Raw genomic sequence first — 18,122 nt, 5'->3', positions numbered from 1 at the left:
GGCGCTCCGCAGCTCCTCAGCACGGCTCCTTCTGCTGTCTGCCTTGTCCTCTGCCCAGCCCAAGTCCAGCTGGAATGACCCCTCCTCCAGGAGGCCTTCTGTGCTCAGGGAAGGACAGAGGGCTACTGCTTTCCTCCATAGCTGCAGTCCCCAGCACTGCTGCCTTTGCGTCCTGCCTCCCTGGCCCCAGCTTCGAGGAAGCAGGGAGTCTGAGGCTGGCAGCAGGGATACTGGTACCCCATCCCCGGGGTGGGGCAGGAGAACAGCACCTGGGTGTGACTGACCCCTCCTGGGGAGGCCCCTTACCTGGATGCCGTGAGGAATGTTGTAAACTATGAGTATCGTCCCGCAGTCCTCGTGGCCAGGCAGTGACACCTGGAACCTGAAAACCTCCATCTTCCCCCGGGGCTGGGTCCCAGTCTTCTCCCCATAGATGGTTTTGCAGGAAGGACACTGTAGGCTCCCATCCTAAGACAGGCAGACGCAGCAGACTGAGCCAGCGGCCCAACCACACTGGACAGTCAGCCACTGCCTCGGCGGGAGGAGAGGCCATCAGGGAGAAGCTGGCATGGCTCACAGGGCGCCCAGGCAGCCTCCTCTCAGAGCACCTGAACCCCAGCAGCTCAGGGTCAAAAGGGAAGTTCTACACTACAACTCCTCACGCTGCTCTTATTCAAAGGGTAAGTTCAGGAGACTGGCATTGGGTAGGAAAATCAGGGTCAGGAGCAAGTCTCTAGTCCAGTCACCTTTGAAACCATACAGAAAATCCTACAACTGATGATGAGCTGCATGCAGGACGCTACATGATGGACGGGACACTGCGGACAGGGCCCAGCCAGGACCGAATGGCCATCATGTGACTTAGTTTCCACTGTCCTCCCAACCCCTGCTCACCCTGGCTAAACCCCTCTAAAGGAACAGCAGCCAGGGGTCAGCCATTGACAGCCTGAGTGGGACCCTTCCCCTGTAGAGTAGAACAGGACTCTGAATCAGGGGCCTGGCTCTGCACCACCCAGTAGGTGACCCTGGGCATGTTCCCCTCCCTGGGCCTTTTCTTCATAAGCACAGGCCTGACTGCAGAGGGACATCGCAAAGAAGATGTGAGGTGCCTGGAAGTGGGAGGGTAATAGAGCCTGCTGTACGAGGAGCCCAGGATCTCTCCCTGAGCTGGCTGCAGGAGTTGGTTTCCTTCCTAAAGCCCATGGCAGGCCTAGGAGAGCTGGCCAGGCCTTCAAAATGGTCTCCAGGCTGGCTCCAGGGCTTGACTAACTTTCCAGGAGCAATACCATGCTTGCTACCCAGGCCTAGCAGCCGACCCTCCTCCTGCTGCAGCGCGAGGACTGCAGACATCTCAGAGCTGTTCTGCCCAGCTTCCTGCTCAGGGCCAGCATGCTGGGACTAAGGCTGTGGGAGCAGGTCACCTCTACCCGCCCCTGGGCCACCATGGACACCTTGTTCCCGTTGCAGTACATGGCCAGCAGACACAGCAGGTGGAAGGTATGGCTGCACTTGGTGAGGCGGCCCACAGCCACAGGCCCGAGGGTCTTGCTGTCAGTCACGTCGCCATAGCCAGACACCACGCACAGCTTCTCCATGCAGATGATGCAGTCCTGCAGGGAACAGACAGGGCGAGCTCGCCAACAGCTGGCCGGGCCACAAGGGGCCAGGCTGGGAGGGAAAGGCGGAAACACCACAGCTGGGGTCAATCTCTGTAACATGTGCCCACAAAGGGCTGACCAGAGCCTGGCCCAGAAGGACAATGAGAACAGCCAGTAGGGAGGACAGGAGAAGCTGGGAGCTGGCCTTTTTAAAAGGACACAGAAACTGTGAGATGGACAAGCAGGGATGTTCCAAAACATGGAATAAGACATGTGCAGCTTTAGGGGACACCAGGCCAGCACAAGTAGGAGATGAAACCAGGGCAGGGTCAGAGCCAGATCTTGACCACTGTGCTCAGGAGTGGAGGTACCCTGTGAGCCAGGGCCTGCTGAAGAGTTTTTGGTTTGCTTTTTTTGGTACCAAGGATTGAATCCGGGGGTGCTTAACCACTGAGCCGTGTGTGTGTGTGTGTGTGTGTGTGTGTGTGTTTAAGCTGTAGATGGACATATCTTTAATTATTTTTTTATCTGGTGCTGAAAATGGAACCCAGGGCCTCACACATGCTAGGCAAGCACTCCACCACTGAGCCACAACCCCGCCCCCCCTCCTTTTTTTTAAATGTTTTTTAATTGTAGTCAGACACAGTGACTTTCTTTCTTTCTTTTTTTTTTTTAAATGTGGTTCTGAGGATCGAACCCAGGGCCTCTCACATGCTAGGCAAGTGCTCTACCACTGAGCCACAACCCCAGCACTGGCCCTCTTTATTTATATTTTTTATTTAGAGACAGGGTCTCACTGAGTTGCTTAGGGCCTTGCTAAGTTGCTGAGGCTGGCTTTGAATTCTTGATCCTCCTGCCTCAGCCTCCCGAGCTGCTGGGATTGCAGGAGTGAGCCACAGTGTTCAGCCTAGCATGCTTGACCTTTAACCCCACTCCAGTACCTCCAAGACTCTCCGTTAGAGTCAGAGGAAAGTAGTGCCAGAGCCCCCAAGGCGTAGCTCAGCAGAGTGGGGTTTTGTTTCCATGTTTTGGAACATCCCTTACCAGCACTCCCAGTCAGAAAGGCAAGTGTCACCTGGATAAGGCCACCTCACTCCTGCGCCAGTGCCAGCCTGAGGGGAGTGAGGCCGATGTGTCCAAGCCTTGTCTCGTGTCCAAGCCTTGTCTCGAGCCCCCTGGCCCCAGGGATGGCCTGCATTACCCAGGTCTGTGCTGAGAGCAGGGCTCAGGCAAACACTTCTGTGAGGTGGGAATGACGCAGGCCCCTGGATCCCTGGCTGCCTTGTCCCAATCATGCCCACCTCCCTTGGGAGGCGTGGGGTTGGCACTTGACCTGGAGCCTGACGCACACTCCAGAGACTCTGGGGAGGTCCCCCATGGGCTGAGCGTGGCCAGGGACCCTTCAGCAGAAGTCCATTCTTGTCTGCAAACCAAACAGCAATGGCTCGCAGGACACATACCTCGTCTGGGGGTGTCTTTAGCTCCTCGGTGTAGCTTCTGATCACTTGCTCGGGCTCTGGCTTTGGAGACCCTTCTGCAAGAGACGAGAAGGTGAGTGCTGTCCCAAGCACCCAAGCAGAGGAGAGCAATGCGGGGAGGAAGGCAGACAGGCGAAGCCCAGGCTGCCAGGAAGAAATGTTAGGGGCCAAGATGGAAGGTTAGCAGGCAAGCCAGGACAGCCTGAGCAGGCACAGGGCGGCCTGCAGCCCCGCCCAGACCACCCTCAAGGCCCAACCAGGCCCGGGGCGTGGCCTGGAGGAGGCAGAAGAGCAGAAACAGAGCAGCACCTCGCAACTCCCCAAGTTGCATCCCAGGCAATCAGACCCAGGCCCCTCTGAGAATGCCAAAAATGTATGAAGAACCACCCCAGAGAACCTTCGGCAGTGTTGTTTACTCCGCTTCCACCACTCTTGTGTGAAAATGCACCAGGTTAGCCCATGTGGCATCTTATAGGTCTGCACACTGCAAATGACAGGTGCACTGATGCTGTCACAATACACCACCTGCCTAGAACTGGGGGGGGGTCTCAGTCACATGCCTACTCAGCTCCAAGCTAAGTGACTCTGGAAAGCAGCTGGAACACAGGGAGACATGTGCTGGCTACTGGCAGCTCAGGCTGTACACATGCAGTGCAGAGTTGGGAGACTCCACGCCCCTCAGCATGCAGCCCTGCAAGGGGGACATGAGGCCCTGCAGTGGTAGCATCAGCACAGCGGCTCCCCGAGGCAATAGGGACAATCAGAGGGCGGCCAAGCCTTCAGCAGGAGCCTAAGACATGGGGAGGCAGCACAGTCCTGCCAAAGCCCTGGCGGGGCTCCCCATTCTGCCTCAAGGTCACACTAGGGTTCCTGGTCCCTGAGTCCAGGAGGGAAGGGTCTCCTGGTTTGAACCCAAGTGCATGGCACTTAGCCTGTGGCCTCAAACACTTAGAAATATGAGGGCTCATGACTATTTGGGAAGGTGACTTGGAGGAGCAGAGGCCAGAATCGGGGACTTGATTCTGACTCTCTGGCTATGACCACATCCCACCACCTCAGAGGTGCAGCTTCCTCAGCTAGAAATGGGGAAGTCCCACACCTAGTAAGCTAAAGCAGCAGGGGGCTGCCACCAGCAAAGGAGTCCCAGACACACGGTTACACACCCACATAGCCCCCCCATCCCCACCCCATGCACACCCACACCCACAGGTTTCCACATGCACCCTATGCATAACCATGTACCCATATACCCGTGTCTCATACACACGCATGTACCATATTACCATATACCTACATACCTTACACACTCGTACGCCCACATGCAATCACATGCATCCACACACACCCCCCCACACCTATATGTACCCCATATATACCCACATGCATCCATATGTACCCCATACATGCCCCATGTACACAAGTGTCCTACACACACCACACACCCCATGCACACAACTTAGTAGCCCATCCACACATACACCTCCCCTACAACCTCCTTCGACCACCCGTCCCCCAAGACTTCCAGAGCCCATTTGATGGCTCTGGTGAGAGCCCGGCCACAGGCACAGGGAGGCCATTCTGGAAGCTAGGACGCCCGCTGACTGAGGGGAGTCTTCAGTCTAGAAAAGCCCAGTGGCCTCAGGAGGCTCTAGGAGAGCCAGGGACCCCTCTGCCAGGACCAGCACCTGGCCCAGCTCACCGGGCAGCCTTTCAGAACCAGAGGGAGCTCCCATTTGCCACGGTTCTCAACCAGGGCCGACCAGGAGCCCGTCAACCCCGGGGAAGGCACATCTGGACTCAGAACACCACAGGATCTACTGAGAGCCTGTGCTCTTCCCAGGCAACTGGTTGCCCCGGAGGTCACCAGTCACCCTGCCCAGTTTCACCTCCACCAAGGCAGAGCGAAAGCAGCACGCACAGAGTCCAGGACTGGGGCTCAGGACCCCAAAACCAGCTCTTTTCCCGGGCACACCTCCACATCTCACGATGCCACTGATGGCACGTGCCAAGCACTTCACATGTCCTTCCTGTTCCCAACCCACCTAGCAGGAGGTGCCACCTCATGGATGGAGAAACTTGCGTGAGCTCAGGAAGCTAATGCAGGTGAGAGCCGAGACTGAAAGGCAGGCTGACAGGGCTGCAGCCCAGGCCCCTGTCCAGCATGGCACCATCAAGAACGCCATCTGCGATTCCACTGTCCAGCTTAGAACAGCGCAGAACTGCCACAAGCTCCTCCACGCAAACTTTGTTAAAATTCCCAGCACCTTCTGTAGCTGTGAAACCCCTTCTGCCCGGGCCACATGATGGACAGGGCAGCGGTCACCAGGGGAACCCACATGGGCAGCAAAGCCGACAGCTATTTTGAGGGCCTTTTTAAATTTTTTTTGGTACTGGGGATTAGAACCAGGGTCACTCGACCACTGAGCACATACCCAGCCTTACTTTGTATTTTATTTAGGGGCAGGGTCTCACTGAGTTGCTTAGCACCTTGCTGTTGCTGAGGCTGGCTTTGAACTTACAATTGTCCTATCTCATCAGCCACCCCTGCCGCTGGGATTACAGACCCGTGTCACTGCGCCGGACTTGAGGGCCTTTCTTGATACATACACTGGCCCCGTGGAGAAACAGTCATCCCAGAATCCCAAGCCATGCCTCATCCACACCTTGAGGTTTGCAAAGTTACAGGTCCTCATGAACAAGCCCCTCTCACTTCGATTGTGCTGGGAATGTCAGATTCCCAGGAGCCACCTCTGTTGCCAGGCGAGGGCAGGGAGAAGGGCCACAGGAAGGGAGAAGGGCCATGGAGGTTAAAGAAGAAATCGGCACAGAGAGCCAGAGGCAGCAAGACTCGGAGGAGGCTTAGCAGAGGCCAGAGAGCATTTGTGAATAGGAACTACCTTTCACGGACACTTTCCTCAGTCTCTTAACTGAGCTGTGGCTTTTAGAGGCCAAACAGGAGGCGGGAGGGCTGGCAGGCTGGGGTGCGCGGCTAAGACACACAGGGAGTCCAATGGCTGACATCAGAACACTCGTCATGCCTGCACGGGTGCGAGATCAGACATGCAGAGAGGGGGAGAAATGTTAGGAGGCTTTCAGCAGGTGACCTTCACAAACCCTGCCGAGTCGGAGGTGGCAGCACCACAAACGGCCATCAGGACCTGCAGGATCTTTGGAGAGCCTGGCATCTAGAAGGAGCTCCCTGTGCTGCAGGAACAAGTTCCAGACCAGGAACCAGAGAGAGCTGGTGAAATGGCCCGGCTCACCAGAGCCCTGGCCCAAAAGTCCCCAGGTGTCTGCCAAGCAACTTCACAGCCTGTACCCAGAGCGTGCAGGGAGCGGGAGGCCACTTGCTCTAGAACAGCAGAGGGGAGATTACTACCCAAGAAGCCTCCTCGGCAGTTCTGGGCAGTGCCAGGCGCAGGAGGGGCAGGTGCTGCGGCAATGTGGCGGGGTGCAGCCAGGCTGCGGAAACTGCCTCCTGAGCAGGGCTGGTGACAAGGGCTGGCCTCGCATGGGGCCTCTGGGCCTGGCCACACCCTCCTCCCTTCAGTCATCCTGTCTTCTGTGGGCTGCTTCTGCTTTCTCTGCCCCACCTGGCAAACCTAGTGACATGGTCTGGAGACATGGTGGAGGCAGGACACCACCCCTCTGGACTGCTTCCACACTGAGGCGACCCCCCAGGTCCTAGCAGTGGGTTCCTTCCCGGGTGCCACTGCGAGGAGCTGCAGCAGGTAGCAGGGAGGAGATGCATGTGCCTCTCTGCCCAGCTGGACCCTCCCTCCCCGACGCTGTCCCCTTCCTACTCTCTGATGACTCAACACTGCATGGGACACATTGTTCTGCTAGAGGTCCTCATTCCCACCACACCCTCGCCTACCCCTCTGTCCACTCCCTGTCACTGATTAGTCTGGCTCAAAAGCACCTTCTCCCCAGAGGAAAGAAGCTCTGGGCTTCTCAGCCACACTAGAGAGTGGTTTTCCCCATCCTTGGAACATGGCTCAGGCACTGGGCATAGCAGGGTACCAGGAGCACCTCCTTCCTGGACCCCATTCCTCTCCAGGACAGGTTGGGACAGACAGTGATGCACCCCACCAGGTGATTCAGATGTGCGAGGAGTAGCCAGGCCAGTCACTGTGGCCTCGTGACAAGATCAAAACTCCCTACCTGGCAAATGTGCCCAGTCAGGGACAGAGGCAGAGGCTAGCCACCTGCTGGACAGCACAGCCAAGTGAGGGAAGAGTCACCGTAGTAGCCATTCAGCAGGAAGCACCTGCACCCAGGCTCACACTGGGGCCAGATGCCCATGCTGACCCTGTTCCTGCTGTCACTGCAATGCCACCACAAGCTGAGACTGTTCCTGGGCTCAAATGTATTCCTCGGGGAACAGAATGTCAGGTAGACAGAATGACGAACAGGCACAGGTGTCAGAAAGAGGTTGGGAGCAGGGACAGGTGGTTTCCCTTAGAGAAACATCTCTGGATGGACAGTGTCCTCTGACTGAACATGTCCCTCTTCACTCAGATCTCTGAAGTGCCACCTCTGCAGGCCTTAGGCCTTAGGCTTTCCCTGACCCCTTTATGGAGAGGGACCGTGTCCTCCTCCAACTCTCTACACCTGTGCCTGCCTTGCTTTCCTTCGCACCTCTTCACCATCTGGAATCACTTACTCACTCCAGCTGACCACTTCCCCTAAGCACGCACACCACAGGGTGAGCACGCTCTGCTGACGACCATTGCTAGCACCCAGGGCACAGTCCTAGGAGGCATACCACGTGTCAGCTAAGGAATGAAGGCATCCCAGGGCCACCACTGGCAGCCCCCAGGAAGCCAGCATCGCAACACTCCTTCCCTGTCACCACAGGACCTAGTCCCACATACTCCAGTCACCAACAAGGAAGGAAGGCTCCACACCACACCTGAAGAGAAGGCAGCCCCTGCCCTGTGGCTCTGCCTTCTCAAGAAAGGTCTGAAAACCACCCCAAACCCACAGACTCAACTCATCACAGCAGCAGCAAGCAGCGAGCAGGACTGGGGGCCGCCCAGGCAGGGGCCTCTGCATGTTCCTCAGCAGCAGGACTCGGCACAGCCCCCTCAGTGGAGAGGCCCTGGAGCCCGAGCTCCCATTTCTACTCTCCACAACTGCACACACCGCCTTCCCGACACCAGAGTCAGCCTTTCACCTAGTGGCCAGGGCTGAGATCCAATCTGTCCTCCTTCCACTCTGGCCTCTCCACCAGGTTCAAGCCCAGGGTCACCCCTTGCTGGCTGGTCTTGGGCAAGTTCCTAACAGGAGTGTAAGCCGCAGGCCACTGGGACAGACGCCACTTACTCTTCCTTCACAGGCTCCACCCCCACCACACTTGGAGGCACAGCTCCTTCAGCCCACACAGAAGTGGTTACAAACTGGCCTGTCCCCAAATGCTCACCTCCCTGCAGCCAGGCATGGCACATTCAGGAATCCAGCCCTTGATTCTTGGAGGCTGGTTGGGGTCCTCTCATTCCCCGGTGGCCCAGAAAATGGTCCCACCAAAAGGTATCAACCACTGAGAGGTGGCAATCTGCAACAGGCTCCAGTATCTCGTTATTTCCTACCTGGAACCAACTTCCTGAACTGTGGGGGTCTGTTTCCCTACCAGTTTAGAATGTGTGAGGCCCTGAGTTCCATGCCCAGAACCACAAAAAAATAAAAATGAGCCGAGTGTCGTGGTGCACACCTATAATCCCAACAACTCAGGAGGCTGAGGCAAGAGGACCACTAGTTTGAGGCCAGCCTCAGCAACCTAACAAAATCCTATCTCAAAAAAAAAAAAAAGTATAGAAGGGGTTGGCCAGTGCTATTCAGGCAAACATAAAGGCCACAAAGAAAGGTGTTTAACATCTATATTACAGTCTCAGTGGCCACCCTGGCAGAACTTGCTGCGGCTGCTGAAGACCCCAAGTTCAGAGCTGGGCCTGTGGGGGTCAGGCCTTTTCCATCGCGGACATCCCCGCACACAGCAGCACTCAGCGTTGGTGTGTCACTCACCTATGGCACCCATGCTGAGTGGCCCAAGGTGGGCAGGAACGTCCTGGTCAGCATGTCTGCTCACTCTTTCCTCTCGGCTGGGAAGAGGCTCACGGCTGAGCAGCGGAAGCAGGGCTGAGAAGCTGCCGGGCTTCCCTGCCGTTACAGTCCCCTGCCCTCCATGTCCATCTTCTACCACTTCTCTAGTGTCCCTTTGGTGTCTCCTGTGTCCCCCAGGAGGGCCCAGGGCCTCCTGTGCCCCAAGCCACTCCCCTGATGCCACCCACAGTCCCCTTTTCTACACCACAGTCACCTCCCCATCCAGCACTTCCTCCACCAGGCTCAGGAGCACCTGGTACCACAGGGAAGAACCCAGGTTCTGAGCCCAGGTCTGCGTCAGGGGTTTGAACTCCCTGAGCCTCGGCCTCCTCACCGACGCCTTGGGTTATTTAGGGATCAAACACAGGAACATACACCAGAGCCCCAGTCATTCCTCTGAGTCACTGTCCCAATGACAACATCACACAGCCGCCCTGCACCAGGCCTGGCAAGTCTACCCACACTGCAGGCTACCTGGACTCAATAAACCCAACTGTCACCCCCCCTGCCAGTTGCAAATGATGGGGTTCACTGCCACACTTGCACTTTTACACACCTCACAGTTCCCTCAAGTTACGAGTGCCCTCAGAGGCGCCTCAAGACCCAGAAGAAGACTTTTATTATTTTTGTGGTGCTGGGGAGAAGTTGCTGAAGCTAGCTTTGGATTTGTGATCCTCCTGCCTCAGCCTCCCAAGTAGTTGGGATTATAGGCAGGTGCCACCAGGCCTGAATGTAAAAGGACTTTATATAAATAAGCATCAAGACATATAGGGCTGGGGGTATAGCTCAGCTGGTAGAGTGTGTGTCTGGCATACACAAGGCCCTGTGTCCAATTCCCAGCACCACCACCAAAAAAAAAAAAAAAAAGATATATAGACAACAAATGATCCACATGGAACCAGGAGACAAGATGTAGCTACAACCAGGTGGCTTATGAGCCCCAGAGAGCCCCTGCCTTGAGCACTTCAGGGCAGAAAGGTGGCTCTCTCATTCAATTCAAAAATTAAAAAGGATGAGAAAGGTCCACACCAATGCACCACATCAGGTCCCACCGCCCCAGAACGCTCAGGGGCGGGCACCCAAGCTCATGTCCTGGGGTACACCACCATTGGAAAGAGGCAGCACTCCCCCAAGGAACCCCTTTAGATACACCTGAGGGCCCAGAAGGTGACAAGCCCTCCCACCTCATCCTTCCCACCAAGCCCTGCGGGGCACAGCCTGTTCAGGGAACCTACCTGCCAGTGCTTGCTGGACCCTGCTGGGCTTTGGCATCTGCAATGGCACAGTGGAGGGGATGCTCCCAGGGCTGCTGGAGGGACCGCTGGGAAGGGAGGCACTTGGGGAGGAGAGAAGAGAGCAAAGCTGAGTACAGGGCACTGCCTCCCTGGAAAAGAGGGGAGGGAACCGCACTGAGTTGAGGCACCTTCCTGCTTCCCCAGCTGCCTCCGAGGGAAGGAGCCCCTGGGTTCTTTTTTGAACAGTTCAAAGACCATAAAGATGACCCTAAAAGAGGAGCTCGCAACATTCTGAGCTCACTAGCTTCATTACAGTGAAGATCTCAGGGAGCCCTGCGGAGATCACGGTGGAGACCACGTCCATGTTAGTTAGTGATCAAGGACATCACCACCAGTAACAAGGCAAATCAGTATCTTGCAGGCCACAATAAGATGCTCCCAAAGGGACTTATCATCATTATTGTGGGATTCCTGCTAAAAAAATGCATGTCTTAGTCCAATCGTGGAAAAAGATCAGACAAACCCAAATCAAGAAACGTTTGATCAAGCACCTTGTTAAAGTGGTGAGCTTTGAAAGACTGACTGGGATTGGTTCCACCTGGAGAGAGGAGAATGGCAATGGCTGGTAAAGCAGGGCCCTGGGTAGGGTCCTGGGACAGAAAGAGGGCAGGAGCAGAAAATGGCGAGTCCAACAGGGTTACCTCCTGATTCTGAGGACACCATGGTTGAGAAATGTTCAAGTGAGACGGAGTCGGGGTGCAGCTCAGGGGTGTAGCACTCACCTGGCCGTGGAGGCCCTGGGTTCCATCCCAACACCACCACACAAAACACCACTGCTGCCCAGAGAGCCTGATCAAGCAGTTCAAGGGTGGGACACCCACCCCCAGAATACAGACAGGACATCTGTGGTAGTAAACACTGAACCCAGAGCCTTGTGTGTGCTAGGCAAGTACCTACCACTGACTTACATCTGCAGTGTTTAAATTTTTTTTGAGACAGGATCTTCCTAACTTGCCCAGACTGGCCTCAAACATGCCATCCTCATGCCTCAGCCTTCTGAGTAGCTAGGATGACAGGCTTGCCCCACTGTGCCCATGAGATGGCATCTGATGAGAGAGCTATGGAAACTGTACTATTTTTGTAACTTTTCTATAAATCTAAAATTCATACCAAAAAGGTTTTTGGGATTTGCTTTTTTTTTTTTGGGGGGGGGGGGGAAGGGATTGAACTCCGGGGCACTCAACCACTGTGCCACATCCCCAGCTCTCACTGAGTAGCTTAGCGCCTTGAACTCACAATCCTCCTGCCTCAGCCTCCCCAGCCGCTGGGATTACAGGTATGCACTTTTTTAAGGGATCTTAGGCTGGGGTTATAACTCAGGGGCATAGCAAATGCCTCAGAGCATGCAAGGCCCTGGGTTCTATTCCTAGCATTGCAAAAAAATATTTTTTTTAAATGAAGATTCTGCTTCCCAGAGTGACTATGTTCAAAGTCATTCATTTGGTTGTAAATCCTCAACTGTTTAAAATGGTAACAATGCACATCATTAGTTTGGGGCCAACTCTCCACTGAGAACAACTGGGGAAGGAGCTCTTGCCAGCTCCTCCTCCCTCCAGCCTGGGACCTCCCATCCATCCCTGCCCATTAGAGGTGATGAAATATCAAGATTACAAAACCCTCCCACCACATGGTCCCCACACGGGAGCTCCCCAGGACAGCCTGGGTTCTGTAGGCTGGGCAGGCCAGGGCTCCCGCGTTCACCTGAGCTAAGATGGAGGTTATATATTTCTTGCTATCTTCCCAACAAGATGCCCTGCATGGCTGGACTACACAAAGCCCAGCCTCCTGCCTCCCTCACTACTCTAAGCCCAAAGGCAGGAGTAGAAAATGGACCAGGGTGTTCTGATCATGCAAAAGGGACTGGGAGCTGGCCACCTGGGCTGAGGTCTTTGTCATTATAATCAAGCCAAGCTCCTTCCTGAGATGCTTCAACTGTCCTCTCTTAGAGGAAGGTGATCACCTAATGACTCTGAGGCTCCTAAGTGAAGGTGCTGAGACTCCTGCTCATTTCCCAGGCCAGTTCTCCAGGGAGCAAAGAGCTGCGGCCTCAGCTAAGAGGCCAGAAAAACCCAAGCTTGACTCTGCAGCTTCAAATGAGTCAGAACAGAGTGGGCTAGAGGGGCCAAGCTCAAATATCCTCCAGAAATGGCTGCTCCCCTCATGGAAAGACCCCAGGAAGTGGAGCCCTCCCTCCCAAGGAAAGGTGCACATCTGGACAGAAAGTCTGCTTTTTTGGTTCTATCACCAAGGCCTAGAGCAGAGACCCTACAGTGAGGCTTCCAGCGACTGAGACCAGGAAGTGTGGCCAGGTTTTGTAGAAAATTCTCCAATTGTCTTTATCTAGCCCCTCCTCCATACAAGTTCCTGCTGTGTTCAGGAAGTAGCAGGAGGAAGACAGACTGGAAGCACATTCACCTGTCCGCCATCCTGAGAAGACTCAGGGGCAGAGTGAGGAGGCTGAAGGGAAGGACATCCAAAGCTTCTTCCACCCCCACCCCACCTTCAACTGGCAGCCAGTGCCAACCTGGCACACAGAAGGCACCTGTCACACAAAGAGCCCAGAATGTGAGGCCTGAGACACTATTCTCAACCCCTCCAACCCTGTGAGCTGTGCTTCCTGGGCATGCAAGACCCCTCCTGAGCTCCAGTTTCCCTGCAGGCTAACTCTGAAGGCCCCAGGGCAGCTAAGCCCTCCGCGATCTAAGCCCTACACAAACACCAGGCTCCCCAGGTCTCCCGTGGAGCAGAGGGAACAAAAGGCAGGCCCTCAGTAAACCCTGCAAAGCAACAAGATCAGAACAAAAGGGAACAAATCGGCCAGCCCAACTCCTGAATCCGGACAGGAAAATCACCATGGAAAAAAACCAGCACTTATCCAAAGGCCCAAGGCAAACTAGGAGCAAGGCTCTCACTACACCCAGGACTCCAATCCCACAGGCCTAAGGATAGCCACAGCCAGAATGCCCGGCCAGCACGGGGAGGGGGGAGTCGTCTCCCAGGCCAGGACAGCAGTGGCGGCAAGAACAGCAGATGCAAGCAAACCAGGAGCGCCATGTGGTGAGGACGTTTAGTGAGGGAGGGCAGCGCCCACGGGCTAACCCAGCACCAGGCTCCACGGCCGATCACGCTGCGTGTGTGGAGCAACCTGCAATCCCGCAGCTCAGGAGGTTGAGGCAGAGGGATTGAGAGCTAAAAGCCAACCTCAGCACTTAACAAGGCCCTAAAGCAATTTAGCCCTTTTCTCTAAATATTTAAAGGGGTGGGGCTGGGGATGTGGCTCAGTAGTTAGGTACCCCTGGGTTCAAACCCCAGTACCAAAAAAAAAAAAAAAAAAATGCTGATCATGATCACCACCCAATCATCAAAATGCCAAGCAAGTTGGCAAGTTGTCATTCTCTCTCTTACAGAAGACAGGAGTGTGCATGACACACATTGCAGTTTCACCCTCCCTCATCACAACAAAAGTTTTGGTGCTTAAAGGGATAAACTTCAGCTACCAGGAAATGTACTTAAACCCAGCAGCTCAGTTACAAATGCCCAGCCTGCCACATATTACTGCACATTCCTGGGGGCACAAGAAGAATCACACAGCCGGTTTCACTCAGATTGAGCAAGAAGCAATGGAGGACCACATGCATGGGGCTGAGGGTGCGGCGGTGGCAGAGCGCTTGCCAGCATGCTCAGGGTCTGGGTGTGCTCCCCAACGCAGCAAAAAAAAAGCAGCCCAGGCATTCCAAAAACAGACATGGGCTCCCCAACAGCCTGCACTGCCACTCGCTCAGATGGCAGCCCAGGTGCTACCGACTCTCTCTTGGGCTCCCCCCAGCCCTCGCTGTGGTCTGGACTTGCACTGCCTGTCCTCCCACCTCTTCCCTCCACGTGACAAGTAACTTTCACCCAGTGCTGTTGACATTCACTTGGCTTTGAGAACTCTACCACAGCCCCAGGAGGACACAGTGCCAAGGATTGCTCCGTTCTCCCGGCCTGCAGGGGTAAGAGATCAGATTTTTAATCAAGCCCCTGAAACTGAGGAAGGTCACATTACAAACTAGGCCCAGGACAAGCCTTGTTTTCCAAAGCCTGGAGAGGCGCACACAGTGCAGTCACACCCTCCCAGCCCCAGCCACTGGAGGAAGAGGGACGCACACCCATCCCAGGAGGCAGGGGAGGCAGGCGCTCTGAAGAGTCTCCACCAGGCAGGTTGGCCTGGTTCCTCCTGGCTTTGATGCAGAGCAAGCTGTGACATGTGAGGTCCGCCCAGCACCAGAGGGAAACACCATGGGCCCATCTACCTCCTCCTTGTCACTTGCCTGGCCTGCACTAATAGGGCCAAGAGGGTCTGAGGCCCTCAGGGGGGGGAGCAAAAACCACAACAAATATTAGGGGGAGACTAATGAGAGCTTTGTACCATGAGAAGAAAACAAATCACCTGACTAAATCCCAGAATCCCAGCTCTAATGCTATTTACAAATTTGCCTCAAAGTAATTTGTAAGAATTTAAGAAGCCCCAGGAGGTACCTGGCTTAGCATAATCCCATCTACTCAGGAGGCTGAGACAGGAGGATCACAAATTGGAGGCCAGCCTGGGCAACTCAACAAGACCCTTTCTCAAAATAAAAAAGAATTAGGGCTATAGTTTAGTAACAGAGCACACTTTGGTTTAATTCCCAGTATCACAAAATTAAATACAATTTGAAAATATAAATGTTATGAGATGCAGTGGCACATGCCTGTAATTTCAGTGACTTTGGAAGTTGAGACAGGAGGATCACCAAGCTCCAGGCTAGCCTCAGCAACTTAGCAAGGCCCTAAGGACTTAAGAGACACTGTTGCAAAATAAAACATTAAAAAAGGAACTGGGGGGCTGGGATTGTGGCTCAGCGGTAGAGCGCTCGCTTAGCATGTGCAGGGCCCTGTGCTCGATCCTCAGCACCACATAAAAATTAATGGATGGAATAAAGGTATTGTGTCCAACTACAAGTATAAAAAATAAATATTAAAAAAAAAAAGGGAGCTGGGGATGTGGCTCAGTGGTTAAGTGACTGCGGGTTCAATCACCGGTACCAAAAAAAAAAAAGATACTCTGGGCTGGACTGCACCAATCTGGTAGCTGTATCACTAGTGCCACCAGTGGCCACAGAGCCACATACTTCAACATTCTTCTCCTTACCCTGAGCTCCTGGCTCTCCTGCGACCTAGACCTAGACTGTGGGCTTAGGGATCAGAGGTACACCTTCTCTCTCTACATCCCTTTGGTGTCTGGCACTGAGAATCAGTTCATCCCTAGTTACCGAAAATGTGCCAGGTATGGACAGCACTAGCCATGGGGACAAGTGCAGGTCAAAGGTCTAGAACTCAGTTTCACAGAGCCCTTTATCCTGAGGAAATGGAAGAACTGCTGATTTTAACCCATGTGGCAGCTACTGAGACTCAAGAATCAAAGGTCAGGTAGCTCCATGGGATGCCAGACTATGGAGGACCACGGCACCTCAGCAACCCCGTGACACAGCAAAGACAATACAACAGGGACAACCAAGGGGGCAGGCACCCGGCCACATCTTCCCATCTGCAGAGACCTGAAGGGAGGACAGAAAGACCAGCGATAACATGAGATACCTGGCTCCACCTGAAGTGGACGGTCCTGGGGGCAGGAGCTGCGGTCCCAGATGGGAGAGGCTGGAGCGGAAGAAGGGCTGGCTCCCCAGGGCAGGAGGTGCCCCACCCCAGGGGTTGGTTGTGTTCAGCCTGGGTGCAGACCTGGCCCCAGAGAGCGAGGGTTTGTTGTACGGGGCAAAGGCCTGGTGGGCCCCAAAGACAATAGCGGTCCTGTGGGAGCCCTGGGGCACAGGGTACGCAGGGAGGTTAGTCATGGAGTGGCGGTAACGGCCTGACACAGGGCCAGTTCCGCTGCCGTGGAGGCACTGATGGCAAGAGCAGGCGACTCCGGTGTGGCCCGGTGGGGCAATGACAGTGGTCACTGGGTAAGGCGGCCCTGCCTGGCGCCGCACGCTCCGGCAAAAGCTGGACGTCTTGTTGGTTTGCGTGTGGGTGGCATAGTTGACAGTGTAGTTGTAGCCCAGGGGAGCCAAGTCCACAAGCTGGTTGCCCCTGGCCATCTGCTGCTCCAGATAGTCGCAGACGCTGGCTTCATAAGCGGTCCAGGAGCCGTCGTCACTCAGCCACTCCCAGGTGATGCCCCGGCCTGGGGCTGAGTGCTGGGGGAACAGGTGCCTGCGCACAGCCCGCATGGTGCCTGTTTAAGAGGAGCAGGACCCATGAACCCAGAGCGGATAGTCACCCCCAAACCCGGGGAAATCGCTTTTTTTTTTTTTGGAGCTGGGGACAAACCCAGGGTCAAATGCATGCTAAGCATGTGCTATCCCACTAGATACACCCCCACAGCCAAACAAAATAAAGTGCAGGTACCTAAGGATTGGTGTTGGCTATTCTTTTTTTCCCCCTATTACTGAAGACTGAACCCAACAGTGTAAAGCTGCATCCCAACCCTTTCTATTCTGAGATAGCCTCAGCTAAGATGCTGAGACTGGTCTCAAACTTGCCATCAATTCTCCTATTTTGGCCTCCAAAACCACTGTGATTACAGGCATGTGCCACCCCCCAGCTGTGCTGGCTATTCTTTTATGGGTTTGTGTAAAAGCTCTCTAAGCAAAGAAACTGGGGCCCAAAGGATCAAGTGACAGAGGGAGGGAGATTCACATTCCTTGGCAAAGAGGTAATGCTAGATGTTTGGGTCAAATAATATGGCTCAAATTTGATAAGGCTTTTTGGAATGAATAATAATTATTTTTGGTGCTGGGGACTGAACCCAGAGCCTTAAGCATGTGCTGTACCACTGAGTTACATCCCCAACCCTCAAAATATTCTTTTTTTTTTTTTTTTTTTTTGTACAGGGCTTAAATCCAGGGTGCTTAACCAATGAGTCACATCTCCAGCCTGTTTTTAGTTTTTTTTATTTTGAGACAGGGTCTTGCTGAGTTGCTTAGGGCCTCGCAAATTTGCTAAGGCTGGCTTTGAACTTGCAATCCTCCTGCCTCAGCCTCCAGAGTTGCTGGGATTATAGACATGTACCACAGGGCCCAGTAGTAATTCCCTTCTGATAATTCAGTCTCCTGACCTTAGCCTTTGCCTGGATCCCAGCTTTGGGGAAGTGGGGACACCCTTAGTCCCCAAACCACATGTCACTCTACTGTCTAAGCATGGCTCCCCCTTTCAGAATAAAGTTCAAATTCCTTCCAGGGAATGGTAAAGTTCTCCTGCTCTGTAGGTTGGTCTGTCTGTCCCAGTGACCTGGCTGGCCGAGCTGAAACTTCAAAGTGGCCTCAGCCAGTACCTAACAGTTCGCAGCCTGGTGAGCACACATAGTTGTCTACTGCCATCCACCATGTGTCATCAGTCCTCTCTTTCTCAAATTTTGTGTTCAGCCTGGGTGCAGACCTGGCCCCAGAGAGCAAGGGTTTGTTGTACGGGGCAAAGGCCTGGTGGACCCCAAAGAACAAATTTTGTTCTCCTGGGCACACCATGAAGCTAGGGACTGTCATCCGCACCCACCTGCCCTGTGCTCTGTTAGGATGCTGAACAGGGTCCCTGGTTTCTACCCACTGGATGACAGCAACCCCTGCCCACCCAAT

At 54.5% G+C, this 18,122-nt stretch overlaps 1 protein-coding gene across 8 annotated transcripts in view; it reads right to left on the bottom strand.

Moving 5' to 3' along the window:
* Positions 1-18,122, bottom strand: part of Dtx2 (deltex E3 ubiquitin ligase 2) — a 32,440-nt gene that overhangs the window by 2,210 nt on the left and 12,108 nt on the right. For 5 of the 8 annotated variants that reach the window (XM_046422764.2, XM_046422765.2, XM_058572233.1 and 2 more), the window contains 6 exons: positions 16,090-16,726; positions 10,414-10,562; positions 5,974-6,114; positions 3,059-3,132; positions 1,452-1,610; positions 307-468 (listed from right to left, as the gene is read on the bottom strand). In XM_046422764.2, the coding sequence (XP_046278720.1) occupies positions 307-468; positions 1,452-1,610; positions 3,059-3,132; positions 5,974-6,114; positions 10,414-10,562; positions 16,090-16,726 (1,322 nt within the window). The remainder of the gene's footprint in view (positions 1-306; positions 469-1,451; positions 1,611-3,058; positions 3,133-5,973; positions 6,115-10,413; positions 10,563-16,089; positions 16,727-18,122) is intronic. The other 3 variants (XM_058572230.1, XM_058572231.1, XM_058572232.1) reach the window with 3 other exon arrangements.

This window comes from Marmota monax, unplaced genomic scaffold, assembly GCF_021218885.2.
Source record: "Marmota monax isolate L192 unplaced genomic scaffold, Marmota_monax_Labrador192_F-V1.1 WCK01_AAM20220418_F8-fsc00237, whole genome shotgun sequence".
Classification (NCBI taxonomy): Eukaryota; Metazoa; Chordata; class Mammalia; order Rodentia; family Sciuridae; genus Marmota; species Marmota monax.
Note: the sequence above shows the minus strand (reverse complement) of the source record. Positions and strands in the feature narration are given on the sequence as shown.